Raw genomic sequence first — 17302 nt, forward strand, 5'->3', positions numbered from 1 at the left:
TAAGAACAGCTGCTCTCGGTAGCTCAATGCCTTTCCCCACCCAGCCTATCAGCCATCTGCTCGCAAGCGGAACAGGCTCGCCGGCTTTGCCAGTGCGACAGCTTTTGTTTCTGCTCTTCGCAGTCATTAAGCTGCCTTGTTTGTAAACACCAATGTGTATTTTGTAAAAACTCAGTGTTTCACAAAACAACGTTCATAAACACCAGGTCACTTGCGGAACCTCCCACCACCGCTCTCCGCAGGCCCAACGGCCTCCCAGCAAGGCGGGACCTGCCCGGCCCTCGTCGCTCTGCTGCCGCAAAGCCTCTCGGGAGTTGAAGTCCCGCACGCTGCGTTTTCCATGGCGGGCCCGAGGCTTGTGGACTCGGTGTCCCATGGAGCGCTGCGGGGGGCCCGGCGCCCGGCCCGCGGCCCCGGCAGCTGGCGGCAGGGCGGCTAGTTCAAGTTGCCATAGCGGCGAGGTGAGGCGGGCGGGAGGCGCCCGGGGACGGGGCGGCCTCGTCTCCGAGCGCTGTGCGGTGCGGGCTGGGGGTGCGGAAGGGCTGCGGCCAGGGCGGTGTGCGGGAGGCGGCTGTCCGGTATGGAGCGCCGCGGGCGGGCGGGCGCGGCTGGGAGCGGCGGCGGGAGGCGCGGGGTGCCGCGGGGCGCTCCGGAGGCCCGGCCGGCGGCGTGCCCGGCGCTGTTCTGGGCTCCTGTCCGGGCCCAAGAACCGGGGGACTCTCGGAGCTGGAGTCGGGTGTTAGTGAAGTTCCCTGCGTGCCCGGCAGGAGGAGGATTCCCCGCGGGCATTACTTGCTAATGAACAGTGCGAAGGAACCGTTTCTGTGTTGTGCTGCTGAAGAGTGCTGGGAGCACGGTGTGACAAATTGATAGTAAAATGGGGTACTGGTCCCTGAAGGCACGATAGTGAAATATCACCATATGGGATCACCTTCCTGTCTTTTTCCAAACTCAAATACAAACACTGAAAGAAAGGGCCTTTCAAATGTCATATTGTTCCTTTCTGAAATGATTATAAATTTTTTTTTCGTTGTGCTCAGTCTTGGCTATAAGGCTTCAACCATTCTTTTAACACTAAGTTAGTTACCTAGTGATAGATTAGTCTGTGTGGAGCTGAACAAGTAAAACACTCGAGGAATAATCAGGTTGTGTACACTGACTTTTATCTTTTGTTTACTCGAGCTGAAGAGCTTGACGTTGAGATTGTCAGCTCTATTTCTTACCTGGCAGATCTCTTAAAAAGTCCTCAGTGAAGCTGAAATGCTCTCTTTCCTACAGGAAATGAAAATACTGAGTATTGATGCTTTTCATCAGTTCAGCAAAGGTTATGATCTGCTTGGGTAGAACTAAAAACCAGTAAGAGGCAAATGATTCTTACTGTCCAGTAGGTCATATGTGCTGAAATTAGTGTAGCTTTTTGGAAGAAGTGATAAGCTTTTGTTTTGTTTGTTTCAATTGATAGGCAGATGTGCATGTGGAACATTTCCACAAATTTCTGCTTCTTGGTGATTTTTTTAAATCTAAAGTGAAACTTGCACAGTTCCTTTAAAAATGAGGATACTGACTTATGTGAAACAACTTCTTCACCTTAAAAGTACTTGTGGTTCCTTCTAGGTTGCTCATGAGAACAAAGAGGAATGCTTAACCGTAAATAGTAAGTTTTCTTCAGACAAAATGTCCTCCTTATCCTGTGCTTTCTTTTATTTTTACTTTGATTACTGACCTTTCTTCTGTGCTTTGGCTAGTATGTATCTTCATGAGCCTATTTTTGGACAGCTGAAAATAAACCCATTAATCTTTCATGTTGTAAATCTTTATTTCCCTTTTTTTCCTCCTCTCAGTAGTTGGGGCTTTTATGGTTCGGTCTACTTCTTTATTGGGTTTTGCTGATTGGTTTTTTTTACCAAATTACAGTAAAGCCAATATTATTCCGTGTTATTATCTATACCAGTGTTTTATTTATTTTATTTTTCTTTGTCTTTGAAAATATCCTGTAATTTCTATTTCCCAGTGTTTAGTGTTTATTCAATCTCATTAAGACTTCCATGCAGCTGACTAGAGTGAGGCACTGGAAGAACAAATTCTGACACTGTTGGTAAAAATGTACTTTAGTGAGGTGAGGTAAGAAGAGGAAAGATGAGTTAAATTCACCAGTTCAGTAAAGAAGGAATACTGATATACTTGAGCACAGACTAAGCACGTTGATTTGCTGTTCTTTCATGTTTGAAAGGTTTTTATCCAAGTCTGGGGGACACAAATGTGCAACCTTTTGAAAATTAAATATAAAGTCTTGAAAAAACATCAAGTTGCCTCTATATGAAATATAATACAAGATTTGAATCCATCCATGGTTTCTTTTGTAAATTTCAGCCCTCATAGCTAGAAGAATGTCATCTTTACTGTGACTTTTTTTTTTTTTTTGTTGACTACAGAGGTTCAAGAGTTTGCTAGTCTATTTCTTCTTTCACCAAGTCATTCCATGCAGGCAAACTGCTGCAGTGTATAATAGTTTAAGAAAAAATTTCAATCTAACCTACCTTTTGAGGGTTGTTATTTAATCAGTTACTATGTGATTTTACTATTCTAGGCACAGCTGTCTGTAGTTTTTAATAATTTCGCCCATCTGATGATTGTTGACCTATTTTCCCTCTATTTTGCTGTCCTTGAGATTTAGCAATCCCCATTGTGAAGACAGCTTAGTGAGTAGTGTGAAGTAAAAGAGAGTGGTTCTGCAGACCAGGAAGATTGATAAAACATTGATGTTTTATCACTCTGTGTTTGGGGGGGAGAATTTTCTTTGGGCTGTGATTTGATAATGGGTACTGAACGTTTGGAAGCAGTGAGATTGCATATTTTGATTTAATTAGCTCCTAAGAGGCTCTGCCTTCTGCATCTTGACCCTGCTTCAGAGTGGGAACAAAGGCAATAACTGAGGGGCAGTTGCAAGATGTGCTTCAGAAGTACATCCTGCTGACCCAAACCAGAAAGGCAAATGCCATCTGAGTTTATGAAGTTGCTTTGGGAATGTTGTGCAAGACTTCAGTTACAGACAGGAATTAACACACATTAATTTTTCTTCCTGCCTAGGCTTCAAGACACTGATGGCAGATTCATCCAGTGATTCAGACAACTTATTTACAGGTCGGGTTGGAAGGCGGCCTTTGAGAGCATCCCACAGCAGAGCTCAGAACTATGGTGCTGAAGAAGTTACAGAGAAGATCCATACTTTAGCAAGCACTTTGCAGGTTGTTTACAAAATACAACTTTCAAGTATTTATAGAGCCTGGGTCAAATTTTCATTTCTAAAGTTGTGGAATGTACTGTACAGATGGGAAACATTGCTTTCTCTGCAAACCAGAGATGGTTTTGGGAAATAATTCATACTGCTTTTGAGCTGAAAATGTGTGGCTTGTCGCACTTTGATACAGCAGCTATATCAGACAGTAGTAGAGTGTTGTTAGAAATAATGATGTGTTGGGGAATACTATTTATAAAGTTAGCAAACTGAGTAAGGGCAAATCAGCTTTGTTAGATTCTCACAAAAGGCATGAAATTTTCTAGCAGAAGGTTTCAGCCTTGTCTTGGTTGTCTTTGTACTCTGTAACATTTCCAAATTTCTGATAGATAAGTGCTCAATTCCTTCAGGAGACAGCTTACATTTCAGGTATTTTATAGATGTGAAAAAGCACTGTGAGAAGCATTATTTCTAAACTTGTAAGAGAGCAAGAAAAAGTGGAGAGTGCAGAGGGAATATCTGTTTTGCAAATGGAAGGAGACATTTAGCTATCCTGACACCATTAGTGCTGGACAATTTATTCCCATTCTTCTCTAGTTGACAGTTCTGAATACCTAGAGTGGGTGGGTGTATGTTTTATTACTTATTGTTTGGATAGAAATTTTTTTTAATATATGAGAAGAGAAAAATCAATATAGAATGGTAAATCTAAAATTTAAAACTTCTTATCTGGAAAATAAACATCAATCTAGAAAAAATATAATAAGAAGAATACAGTCTGACTACTTTTTAAAAGGGATTCTTTGGTATTCTGATTCTGTCAAACCTCTTTCTAGCTGCTCTTCTGAAATTCTGATTTTAAGCAAATTGCTTTTTGTGGACTGCTTTTCAGCAGATCTTCCATCTGATCCAGCTGTTTATCTGGTCAGAAAATACTCATGCAGTGACCTTACCTAGTGTGTTCACCTTCAAAAACTGTTATTTCTCAGATAACTATTCGGTTCTACAAGCAGGTAATGTTAAGATTGTTGGATTAAAAAGTTTTTTCTACAGAATGGCTGAAACTTAAAAAAACTTTTTATTTGATGCTGAGGCCTTACTGTTGTACTGAAATTACAGAATCTGGTGGTTTTTTTTTTTTTCCTTCATTTTCCTCCCTTTAGCTATGCTGTATCCTTTCATATTCTGGTTTACTTGAATAGGATTTTGAATGCTTAGAGCCTTTAGAAAACATTTGTGTTTCAATTGAATCTTAGTAACCAATAAGAATAAAGACAACAGTAATGTTTGATTAGAGGAAGTTTCTGTTTTGACTTTTTTTCTAAACCTTTTTTGTTTAAGGATACCAACAGAAATCTAAGACACGTTGACCATTTGCTAGGACAATACAGAGAATACAACAAGGAACAAACCAAAGCAATAACAACTGTGAGCAACTTTCAGTTTATCTTAACTTTTTTGGTCTTTTCCATTAGTAGAATTCATAGCTTGGTATTGGTAAAAAACCATCTTGGTATTACTGGATAGAATATATAAGGAGTTAAGTAGCTGTAAACAGAAACTTTTATAATTTATTTGAGCAAACTAAATCATTATACATGATTGTATAATGTTGTGTAAAGAAACACTGACAGGTTTTGTAGGCTCGTTACTTCTCTGTTTATAAGCACCCAGTAGATTATGTTATAGTGCTATGCAAAGTACAAGATGTGTAGCTGAAATAGAGTATTAGGAAACATGTTTCTTTTGCAGGAAGAAGTGGTAAGATAAAAGCTGAATTACAGCAGGGAATGAGATTGTGATCATACTGGTGTAGCATTTTTTCCTGTCATTTCTATAACAGTTGACCAGCTTGCTCTAAATTGCAGAGAGGATGCAAAATTCTAAAATTAGTTTTCTCATTTTAGAAACTCAAAACTCAAACTTGTAAAACTTGAAAACAGGTGTCTTAGAGAAGACAAAACAAATTAGTGCTGCTAGGGCTAGAGAGGTTTACAATTCGGTTACAAGCTGCAGCAGGTGCTGCCTTAAAACAGATACATATGAAATGTAGAATATTTTGCATGTGAAGGTAGAGAGAGTGAAGAAGCAATTGTGTAGAAAAGAAAGCTTGTTTTCTTCAGAGGAAGAGATCCAACACCATATAATTCTGCAGGAGTAAAGCATCAATTTAACCATTGTTTACAAGCTTCTCATAGAAGAAGGAGAACCTTTAGAAACTGATGTTTTGTGGATTGTCAGATAAAGGTGTAACAAGGCAAGTGGCTAAGAACCAAAGTTAACAAATGCAATTGTAAAAAAATGAGATGTAAGTTTGAAAAATGAAGAACTAATTTTTGAATATAGCTAGTTCTGTAGTCTTAAATTGGGAATGGCTTCCTTTTCCTGGAAGTAAAACTTCTAAAAATAGAGGTTTCTGTAAAGCTGCTTAGGGAAATTTGATAGCCATATAAAATTGATTCCAGATAGGGCTGGTGGAGGAATTCCAGTAAAAAATAATTTCTTGGAAGTTATTTTCTGAATTTTGCAGAACTGTTAATGAGCATTGCTGGCAAATAGGTCTTATTTTGGTTGTAGGAGATAAACTTTTGAGTTTTCATGGTGGTGCACCATGTGGTGCACCGCTGTTTTAAGAAACTTGATATTTGAAGCTGCCAGTGTTGGAAGCATGTTTTGCTATATTTACAGGAATGTAATATATGAGATAGTGAAGAAAAGCTGTTATTAATTCATAGCTGTAATTGGCTTAAAATAGTTTTTATACTCTTAATGACTTTTAAATAAACAATATTTTCCACGCTTTTTAAAAAACAAGTCTGTGTTCATATTTCAATAAGTTATAACTTTTCTACAGTTGAAAGAAACACTGGAGCAATCTATAGGTCAGTTGAGGAGCCAGCGACTAACACGAAACTGTGGAATGAGAAGTGCATCTCTCTCAAGCTTATATCCCAGTGACCTGGATGGAGAAGGAACATCAGGTAAAATACTTGAAGGGCTTGAGTATGCTTGAATTATGTCATATGGCTGTGCTATGCAAAAAGGAAATTAGGAAAAATGTATAGAGATGGTCTTACGGAAAGTCATCGTTGATGACTTAAAAGAAACCGAGTTAAGAAATCTGGGAGACCTGCACTAAGTTATGCAGCTGTTTATGTGGTAAATTTTCCAGCTTTGTGTTTCTGTTAGTATTTTCTGCTGGTATCCCAGGAGAGCTAAATGAAATGTTGATTCTTTCAGCTGAGGAAATTAATTTTCCACTGCATGAGTTGTAGGTACATACAGGTTAAAACTAAATCCAAAAGATATTGCAGCTTCTGAAGCTTGCTTCACAGCAGAAAGGGAATTTAAATTTTAAATGCATGAGATGATGGATGTTTGAAAACAGTGGAAAAGAAAAAAACCAGAAATTATTTATGACACACAAAAGAGTAGGTTTTTTTTTTTCCTTGTATATGTCACAAAATTCATTAATATTTTGGGAAAAGGTTTGTTTGGGAGGAGTATTTCTTTTAGAGGTAATATTGAATATATTTTAGCAGAAAGCTGTAAAAATTTAATTTCTATGTAAAAGCTGTGAAGTATAATAGTTTGAAGATCTGATAGATTCATGTGGAGGAAAAAGTGATTGGTTGGGCAAATGAAATTTGAGGAAACACTACTCCTTGGAGAAAATTTCCTCTTTCTGGAATACTTGTATGTCATGGGTAAGAAATGTTTAAAGTGAAGAAGAATCCTGGGAAGAGCTAAGAGTCATATGCATGATATGTAATTCAGTAGTTGTTTTGTCTGTAATGTGACCTAGAAGGATATTGTCAAGATGAAATAAGCCTTTTTTGTGAAGCAAAATGCAGAATTTCCCATACAAAATTTTGTTTTCCTGCCTTTTTTTTTTTTTTTGTATCATATCTCCTGCAGGCAACCACCACTTCCTGCCCACTTCTCCTCTCAGGGATTACGGAGGCGCACCGGGCAATAAGCACCGAAGGTCTCGATCTGCAAGTGTTCGGTTTGTCAGTGAGGCAGACAATGTGGAGCAGGTACAGAGCACTAATGGGAGCTGCTGCCAAACAGGCAGTATGTTTGTTCTTTGAGAGTCCAAGAGTCTCAAAGACTCTTTGCTTTTACGTTGAATGAAGTGATTCTGAAGATGCAGCTAAGAATGTTTCAGTTATGATTTGTGCTTTCAATGTTACCTGCTTTTTTCATTAGGCAGTCACCTCTTGTATCTGTCATGAAATTTCATGCAAATCATTATAGAGAAAAAGATGTAGATGGTAGTGGTATCAAAAGTAAAATATGAAAATAATCTTCCTACTTTTTAGGCTGTCTAATGACAAAGAAAAATAATCTCTGAATAGCCTGTTTAGTCTGGAGAGTACTGAGATGGGATCTCAGTAATGCATATTAATATCTCTAACATGGGTGTCTAGAGGAGGGTGCCAGACTGTTCAGTGGTGACCAGTCACAGGACAGGGAGCAATGGCCTTAAACTGAAACACAGGAATTCCACCTCAGTGTGAGGAAGAGCTTTACAATGAGTATGGCAGAGCAGTGGCACAGGCTGCCCAGGGAGGTTTTGGAGTCTCCCTTTCTGGAGACATTCAGAACCCACTTGGACAAGTTCCTGTGTCACCTTTTCTAGGTGACCCTCCCTTGGCAGGGTGTCACAATTGAATCAGGAATGGATGAATGAGTGACACACTCCAGATCTCTTCCGGAGGCTAATAATTTTATTAGGAACCCATTCCTTTTTATACCCTGTTCAGACACGGATGGACCTGACTGGTCCTTTAATCAACACAGCTCACATGATTGGCTAATTAAGGAGACACCCTTTGGTAAACATCATGGGAAAACAACTGTTCAGAACACCAGCTGCAAGGCTGTTTTAATTCTTTCTCTCAGCCGTCTTAAAACTCCCCAGAACAATTCTTGGGATTGTTTATCTGGCTTTCTCTCTCTGACCAGGTTGTCAGTATCCGCAGCAGGGGGCTTGGATGGGATGACTTCCAGAGGTCCCTTCCAGGCAGTTAACCTTCACCTTCGTGCTGAAGTTCAGTGAGGCTGTGAAGGGGATTGTTCTGCTTTAGCTAATGGTGTAGGGTCTTAGTGCTTTTGCTTTTAGTTCACTGTAGCTTGACTTGATTTTGAACCAGGTAGTTCTTCATCTTAGTTCTTGGTCTGACCTGTGAGTGGGATAATTTGAGCCTGTGTTTCAGGGAGATGATGGGAGGAGAAGATGTGTGTGCCACAGGTAATTTTCATATCCCTTAACCTGTATCTGCTTCCAGACTTCAGAAAAAATAAATTAATTACCTTAATGGATAAGATTATAGTGTTTCTGTTATCCTATAGGTAGAGAGGAGATTTCACTACCTGTTTTTGCTTTTTTCAGACAGGGTGGATAGACTTGCTTGAGTGAATCTGTGTAGACTAATGTTAAAGAAGCTGATTGTAAGGTATTCACATTGACTTTATTAAATCAATCTCAGCTTCCAAATAATTTTAAACTTAACTACAACAAGTTTTCTCAGTTGACTTTTTGGGAAACTATAGAAAGTTTGGACTTTTATTTTACCCTGTTTCATTGTCTTTTCAATCAAGTTCTCCCCCCATTCCTTCCTCTCCTAAGGTAAGTGCAGAAAATAATCCTTGGAAGGAAATATTATATGGGAATCTTTCCTCCCAACCATCCAAAATCCTTAGGACTACTTTAGATTATTTCTTGATATTCTATAAATGTCTTGGAAATTTTATTCAAGGGAGTTCCTGCAATGCATACAGAGTTCTTCATATTAAGTAACTATGTAGGCAAATAGCATTTTTTTCTGGTTTTGATGATAACTGCTGGTTTATTCCTTATTCTTGCTTTTCAGTGGGTGAATGTGGCCTTTTTCTTGTCATTAACTATTTTGTGAGAAGAGTATAGTGCTTTGGGGAATGGTAAACTAGAAGTAGCCATTGATCATGATTATAGGTAGAAATTACACCAGAGATAAAGCTGTACTGCTAAAGTAAAGTTGTGGCTTTTTCTATTTTCTGCAACCACTGTTCTCTTTATTCCCATTCTGAATTTTTCTGGCTGAAGTAATTTTTCAGCTAAATGGTCTTTTAACTCATTTAAGTCCCTCTCTTTCTTAGCACATACATGTTGAAAATACAACATGTTATTTCAAAGTCCTTCAGGTCAGGTGGGAATTTATGGTTAATCATACAGAGGAGGTAGTAGTGCCTGTGTCTGAATGTTGAGGGCAGTCAGCTTGATTGTGGAAGATCCAGGTTTAAATCTAGGACACAGAACAAAGGAATATTATAAATTAGGTTTTTTCATAAAGATAATCCTGGCCCTGGAATTGTTGACAGTAATAGGTTGCATTAGGATGGATTAACTGTCACTTTCTGTTCCATGAAGAATGAATGACCTATTAATTTTTTTATTTGCTCCCTAAAACTTTGATGATAAATGAGGACCTTGCTGAATGGGGAGAATGGGAGGTTTTTTAGAAAAAACCTCCTTTGTCAGAAAGTACTTTTCAGAAAGTAGATGGGTGGTTTTGTTTTTTGTTTGTTTGTTTTTCCTGAGGTTTGAAAAAGGAGTATGTAAAGTCTTGGGCAAGGTAAAATACCTATTCTTGGTAGTTCCTGAATACATTATACTGTTCTGCTTGTTTCATTTCAAGTTCCCTTGTGATCTGTTTATAGTAGCATATATAGCTGGGCAGAACTTTGTTCTACCTGTACTAGTATCTATTAACATGAAATATGTCCCTGAACATTACTTGTTCAGATATTTCAATTTGCTTTGCATTGAGTTGAAGAGCTGGTATAGTTTGTAAGTTCTGAACCACATTAAAAAACCATAGTTAGGAAACTTGGTTTATCAAATAAAGTACTGAAAGTTAAACTACAATGAGCAAGTATTGTGAAGGGTGGATTGAAACAGAAGTGCATAAGCCTCATCCAGTCATCCAGGCTCAACTACAGTTCATGAAGTTTTAGTTTTTTTAGGTTATTTTTATCTACTTTATTTTCAAAAGTGTGTAATGTGTAGATATCTATTTTTGGAATATCACAGAAAAAAAGGGTTCCTAAGCCTTGGCATAATTTGTGTATTTCATTTACAGCTGCATTCTTTCCACCAGTCTCTTCGGGATCTCAGCAGTGAACAAGTTCGCCTGGGAGATGACATCAGTCGCGAGCTCTCAAGAAGAAATCGGTACAAACAGAATAAAACTCTGTGTGGAGAACAGTGTGGAAAAAAATTCTAAAAACTTTTTTAGTTCAGAAAATAATTTTGTGAAGGAGTGATTGTGCAACATGTAGATGAAAGCAGGATTATGAACTGCTTGTTTTATGTCATCTTCTGCAGTATTTATAAATGTAAATAACACCTACTGATTCCAAATTGTATAATATATGGGGCTTTTGTCAGCTTTTTCAAATATATGCACAAAATGACAAGGTCTAGGGATTTTCTTTTATTATAGCTTTGCTTGTAGTTTGTTCTTGTTACTGAGTCCCTTCAGGGCAAGCTCTCCTGCAGGCTGTAATGTATATACTTTGTCAACATGTGGTGCTTTGTTCAATAGCAATAACAGGAGTTAGACTGTTAATTCCTAGTAGAAAAGGACTGTGTAGATGTGTCCATAATTTTTTACTTGTTGACCTAATACCTGGCTGATACCTGATGCTCTGTTTCTTCACTTGAGGAATGGGAATGTTTTTTGTAATGAATTTTCCACTTGGGGCTTGTTTCTCATTATGCTATAAATTATTATGAATTGGCTATAGAACAAATTGAGGAAGCAAAAAATTCTGGGGGGGGGTTGTTGCTGTTTGAAATTATCATGGGTGCTACTTAGCTTCTGCACTATAGAATGTTGTCTTACTTATATTTTTCTATGAAGGACTGATGCTGAATTAAGAAAGACTCTAGAAGAATTGTCTGAAAAGCTCACTGAGTCCCAAAGACAAGAAACGGTGAGTGTGACTAACATGAAAAGGATTATTTTAATCTGGTATTCTAAACAAGATGTGGGCTTCTAGTTTGAAGTATCTGTTGGTAATTGGTATGACATACTGATATGTATATCTGAACATGATCTTATTTCGGTTGCTATAGGTTGTTGAAATGTTACCCTTTGATGATGAAATAAGCAAGGCAAGTTTTATACTTCAGGTGCTTGTTTTAATGTACTTAAAATGTTTTGCAGGTGCGTGTATTGTGTGTTTTTCTGTTTCAAAATATACAGCCTTGGAGAAAGGTGCATTTTAACTTTGAACATTGGTTTGAATGCCTATAATTGTTCAAGGTACCTTTGGAAAGATACAAGCTTTCCCGTGTTAAGATGATAAATACATTTGTTTCTTCTTCCTTCATCACTCCCTCCCTGTTCTTTTCAATCCTTATCATCTGTGTAGCAAAATGGAAGGAGTCTCTTTGGGCTGTACTCTTCTCTAAAGCTTCCTGACAAAATGTGGCAAAGGAGGGAGGACAGCCGTGGCAGTCTTTTCTTTTTTATTTCCTGTATCTGCTGGAAGCAGACTAACTGCACTCTATGTTACTTAAATCTGAGAGAGATCTGCTATTGAGATCAAAGTCAAACAGCATATTGCTGTAGGAACAAGAGAAGTTGAGAATCACCACAGTAATAAGTAGGTGGGAATCCTGTAGGTAGCTCTTGACACGTAGGACTTGAGTGTATGCTTTATGTAAGCATTTACTGTGATACTAGTAGCAAAGCTGACTTTCCAAAGCAGGTGTTATACGTACATATTTTCCTGTAGGTGATTCATCTTGCTCTAAAATTGCATGAATTGGTACTAAATGCTCTGCCAAGGGCTGTAGTGATGTGTTTATCACTGATAACAATATCATTGGCGTGGACCACTTGTTGGTACCAGCGGACTTAATAAATATCCTTGTGTAAATTCATGTTACTGGATTAAATTGGAGATTGATTCAAGAGACACTATCTGTACCAGTTATGTTCTTGATATGGTAGGGTCTGTCAGGGAAAGAAGACTTGCCTTGACAGCCTTTGTAGAAAGATATGATGGAATTGGCTTTGTTAGAATGTTAATTTTGATTTCTCCTAGTAGCCTGGTAGGATAAAATAAGTTTATCTGATAAAGAATTCTTGATACTTGGAAAATGCTGTGTTTTTCTTGTAGCAGACTTCTCAGTATACTTACTTTTTTCTCTTCCATGTACCAGGAATTAGCAAACTCAATTTTAACCAAGGTGGTTCTCAAGCAAATAGCTGCTACAGCTGGCTACATTTCAACTGTTCAGTGCCATTGCATGAGAGAAACAAATGTTCCTCAATCCTCTGGAATGGAGGCATGCACTGTCTGTTCATTAATGAAAGAAATAACTAGCTCTTTGACCTTCTACACTGCTCAGTGCAATACAGCAAGTAGGGTTTCAAGATATGAAATTGAAAGTTACAACTTTTGACCTGAGAGAAGCAAAAACTGAGAGAGGTGAGGTATAACAAGGAAGTCTTCTGTAGATTGTTAATGGTAAGGGCAATATCAGAAGAGTAAGTCTCTCAATTGGGAGGGAACATTATAATGCAATAACGCTATGAAAACTGAAATATTTACTGATATTCTTTTAGTGAAGACACAAATGATGCAGTAAGCTGCAGTGGGATGATTTTTATGTGTAGGACTAGTAAGAATTCACCTGGATTATTCTGCTCATTGCTGATTACTGATTTTATGAAGAACATCATAAAGCCAGATGGAAAGAAGACTGGAAAGAGGAGAGGGGGGGAAAAAGAAAAAGGGGAAAAATAAAAAAGGCCACTAATTCAAAGACTTCAAAAAGACGGAAGAATAGCTGCGATTCAGTTTGCACAAGAAACAGGTCATTAGGAAGGATCTAGCCATGTATGATGAATGCCCAAAAAGTGGAAGTTTACTGTACAATATAAGACAGTCATCTAATGATAGTTTTGTACAATACAAGTCTATTCACCTGTGAGTTAGGAGCTTCTTGGTCTGGAAGTGATCTGTCTGCTTTCTGTACTGAGAAATAATCCCTCTGTGGATTTCTGTTTTGAAACTTGTCCAGTCTTTATTATAACTTGCATATCTTTATGATCTTGTCTTATAGCAAGGGGTTCTCAAAATAGATTATATATTATGTGAGGAGTTGCCACTTTTTTGGTGATCTGGTTTCTTGGGATTGTTTGGTCATTTTGTGTATATGTGTTTTGGTTGATGTGTTTTATCTTGGGTTTTTTTGTTTGTTGTTGTAGGGTGTTTGTTTGGGTTTTAAATCCAATTTTTCATCCCTAATTTTAACTTGGGAGGTTGTTCAGCTTCTTCAGAGTCTTTTTAGAGTGTTACTTTTCAGGCCAAAAAATTCTGACATAATTCACTATCGTGTCCAGCCAATTCCCTGCCGCTTAAAAAGCCTACTGGTAGCAACATTGTGCACTGCTGCTTTGCCAGGGCTCTCCAATCCTAGGTATGGATCCCTTGCCCTTGTTCAAAGCCTACTGATCTCCTGTTGAGGCTGGCAGAATCAGTGAGATGAGGTAAATGCAAAAAAGGGGAATTTAGTATGGATGTTAAAAATAAAAATAACTCTCATGGTATGCATAGCAAAGCATGCATGAGATTAGAGTGCATGTAGAAACTAGGGTCTGTTATTGTAGATATTTGACATCCTTTAGCATGTGTATGCATTTAGGAATTTTTCTAATGAGATTGCTTAATTCAGAATTGATTGTCATTGGTGAAAATGAGTTGGATAAGACAAAATACTAAACTTCTTTGTGCAAAGTTGTTTGGGAACTTTTATCCTTAATGCCTTTAGGCTTGGGAGTGTTTATCACCTCAAGCATTGCCATCCATGTATTTATATTCTGCTGTATGGTTCTTGGCAATAAATTGTCAACTTGAAATCTTGATAATTTCACAGGATGAGCTCATGGTAGAAACATTCTTTTTGGTTCAGTGTCCTTAAGTCCTTTATTTTTTAGAGACATATATCTAAATGCTTCCAGTTTGGTATATTTGGTCCTGTTTGAAAATTGCCTGTATGTAGATGTGTGATGATAAAGGTCTAAGTCACTACAGTTCTTCTGAGTCACTAGTTCAGGATTTATTTTATAAGGGTTTATGAATCTTAGAGCCTTTTTGATGCTGCATTTGAGTACTTTAGGATTCATACATCACAACAAAGCACAATATTTTACCTCAAAAGAGAGCTTTTCCATGCCAATATAAAAAACAGATGACATTGAAGGTGGTGACTCAAGCATAGTTGGATCCTTGTTTCAAGTCAAGCACTCTTCATGGCCTTGTACTTGAGAATTTGTGTGCAGTTTTGCTAAAAAGACTTTCTGGTTCTGCAGCTCTATATCAGAATCTATTTATTACCTAGACATTTTGTGAGATTCCTTTGTTCTTGAAAAGGGTTTGGATGATTGCTAGACAGGCATATAAGCAATTAAAAGAATATTTACTTACTTTATGGTTATATAAGATAGCCCTCTTGGATATTTTGTTGGAATTGCTTGGGTAGATCGACATCTCAAATAGCACAAGATGCTGATCTTTATACATAAAAAGCAGCTTCATCAGAGCACAGTTTTGTTGAAATTAAGTAGATGCTTGATTGAGATGGTGCTGTTATAAAATGATAGTGGATTGTCTCTGGAAGAAGACAACAATGTAAAGTGAAATGTGTGGTTATGTGGTTATGATACCTCAGAGAGCCGGGATTATTGTCAGTTAATGAACTGTTCCTCAGAAGTTCTAGAATAAGGAATTTTGGTGCTGCACTGATGACTTGTAAAAGGAACACATATTATCATTTGCCATGAGAGAGAAGTTTAACAATATTTCATGAGGGCAAAGTTTAACAATATTTGAAGTTATATCTCTGAAAAAAGTTTGCTCTTTTGTGATTTTAATACTCCTGTTTCAAGAATGCATTGATGGGTCGTAGCAAGAACAGCGGCAAAAATCTGTTGAAATAGATTTCTATTAGCAGGACTTTTGCACTAGAAATAACAGTGGAAAGCTGAAAAACAGGTCAGGAACTCAATAAGTAGGATTGTGCTTTTTGTACAGTAAGCATCCAGCATCTTCCATGAGATTATATTTAGCTGGATGACTTAAATGTCACCCTAGTTTTACAAAGGACATTCTGTTCTTTGTGTTTAATTGTGGGGGAGGGGAGGAGCTTTTTGATAGCAGCAAAATCTATGAAAGCAGATTAAGCTACCTGAAAGCTTAGTGGAGACACAGCTCTAGTATCATCATTATTATTCAGATAGTCTGTTGCTAAAAATGCATGCTTGGAATCACATTCTAATATGTTCTGGATGCAGTAATTTAGTGCTAGTATTTCATGTCATTGTGTAGAGCCTCTATAATCTTTGTACTGTCCTTTGGTGAAGCACTTGTCTACACTAAGCACTAAGATTTTTGATAACATTCAGAGGTCAAGATACATAGTTTCATGGTAGAGGTGTTGTTCTGAGTCAGGGTCATTTGAAACAAAGGAAGGCAAGTATGCTTTTAAGTTTACTTTGCAAGTACTACTTAATAAATTAACTGTTTCTAATTTCTTTTTAATCCCTACTATTGTATGCTGCAGGCTCTGTGACAATCTTAGGAAAGTCAGAGAAGCTATAAAAACAGGGAACATAATTCTTTTGGGACATTAAAGCCTTGCTGAAGTGCAAAGGTGTTACCAATACCATACCAATATACAGAGTATGGGAAACAGATAGGAGTTATAAGTAGCATCAAAATGTTTGATGGTTTGTGTTGGTTGTGGGGTTTTAATTTTTTTTTTTTGTTAAAGAGGATTATGTCTGTAGCTGAAATTTCCATGACAAATATTATGATATATAATCCATCTTTTGTAGTACCTTGTTAGAAATAATACAACAATTGTATCCTGGAAGTGAGTTGAAGGAAGTCAGAGGCAAGGCAAATCACCTCATAAAGTTACTTTTTTACTTGTTCTGAGTTAGTGATAATTTGTAATGAAATCTGAACTTTGCAGGAATCTAAAGCCTGTCTAGTGCTGCCTTGTGTTCTGTTATCTGCTGTGCATGCTAGACCCATTACAGTGAAAAAGTTACTGAACTCTCCTCTGGAATGTCATCTTCAGGGGTGATGTTACTTTTGAATCTTCTGTCAAGTCAGAATTGTATGTTTTCTTTCTTAATAGTGCAATATAATTAGTGCACTAAATTAGTGCTTAACAGCACTAAAGCTATTAAGAAAGTGCTTCATTGAAAAAGGTACATGAGAGACCTGAGAAAGCTTCTGTCTTCAGAAACACATAGTCAAAACTTTTTCAAAAAATGTTAAAACATTACTGTTTCATTTCTTTATGTTGGATATGTATGGGAGAAAAGATGACAGCTTATTGCTTGGTTTCAGCAAAGCTGTAACAAGTTTAATGACTATGTTATTTTCTGTTCCTACTACCTAGTATCATTGTTTCTGTTAGCTGGAGTATTTTATGACTTCTGAGAAGTAATGCTAAGTGGTACTTGTCAAAACAAACATTGCCATGTGGTCTTTTTCTTTTATTTATACATTAGTTTTTAGTAAATAATTTTTCTGGATTATGACTGCAGAGCTTTCATAGCTCTATGAAAGTGTGTGGTTTGATGCAGTACCAGGCATCTTCTGATGGTTTTAGGAAAAAATACAATATTCCACACTGTCAGCTGACTGTTCATCTGGCTGCACAAACAAGAACTGTTTTCTGAGAGATGTATTCTGTTGTAAAGAAAGTGTTTTGTTCATGCAGCCTTGTGAAGCCCAGATTATAAGCATAGCCTTGATTGTGTTTCTGTTGCTACATGAATTGTGTTGCTTGTGGTAACATTTTCTATGCATGCATATGCCTAGTCCTAATAGAAGTGTGCTTAACAGGGAAAGATGAGAACTTATTCATCTCCACGTACATCAAAAGCTAATAGTCAAATGGTGCTTTATTTTTTATCTTTTTTATCTCTTTCTCTTTTTATCTAATTATAATTTGGTAATGGATATATTGTTTTCTAGTGTTTTAAAATA

General features: G+C 37.5%; 1 protein-coding gene across 4 annotated transcripts in view; it reads left to right on the top strand.

Annotated features, from left to right (window-relative positions):
- Nucleotides 1–319: 319 nt before the first annotated feature.
- Nucleotides 320–17302, top strand: part of CEP128 (centrosomal protein 128) — a 112231-nt gene continuing 95248 nt past the window's right edge. For 3 of the 4 annotated variants that reach the window (XM_074542531.1, XM_005479740.4, XM_026792160.2), the window contains exons 1-8: nucleotides 320–461; nucleotides 1615–1654; nucleotides 3088–3245; nucleotides 4577–4663; nucleotides 6090–6216; nucleotides 7154–7275; nucleotides 10363–10454; nucleotides 11146–11218. In XM_074542531.1, coding sequence (XP_074398632.1) covers nucleotides 375–461; nucleotides 1615–1654; nucleotides 3088–3245; nucleotides 4577–4663; nucleotides 6090–6216; nucleotides 7154–7275; nucleotides 10363–10454; nucleotides 11146–11218 — 786 coding nt within the window. In that variant the 5' untranslated portion in view covers nucleotides 320–374. Of the gene's footprint in view, nucleotides 462–504; nucleotides 579–1614; nucleotides 1655–3087; nucleotides 3246–4576; nucleotides 4664–6089; nucleotides 6217–7153; nucleotides 7276–10362; nucleotides 10455–11145; nucleotides 11219–17302 lie in introns of those variants that run through there. The other variant, XM_074542532.1, reaches the window with a different exon arrangement.

This window comes from Zonotrichia albicollis, chromosome 6, assembly GCF_047830755.1.
Source record: "Zonotrichia albicollis isolate bZonAlb1 chromosome 6, bZonAlb1.hap1, whole genome shotgun sequence".
NCBI lineage: Eukaryota > Metazoa > Chordata > Aves > Passeriformes > Passerellidae > Zonotrichia > Zonotrichia albicollis.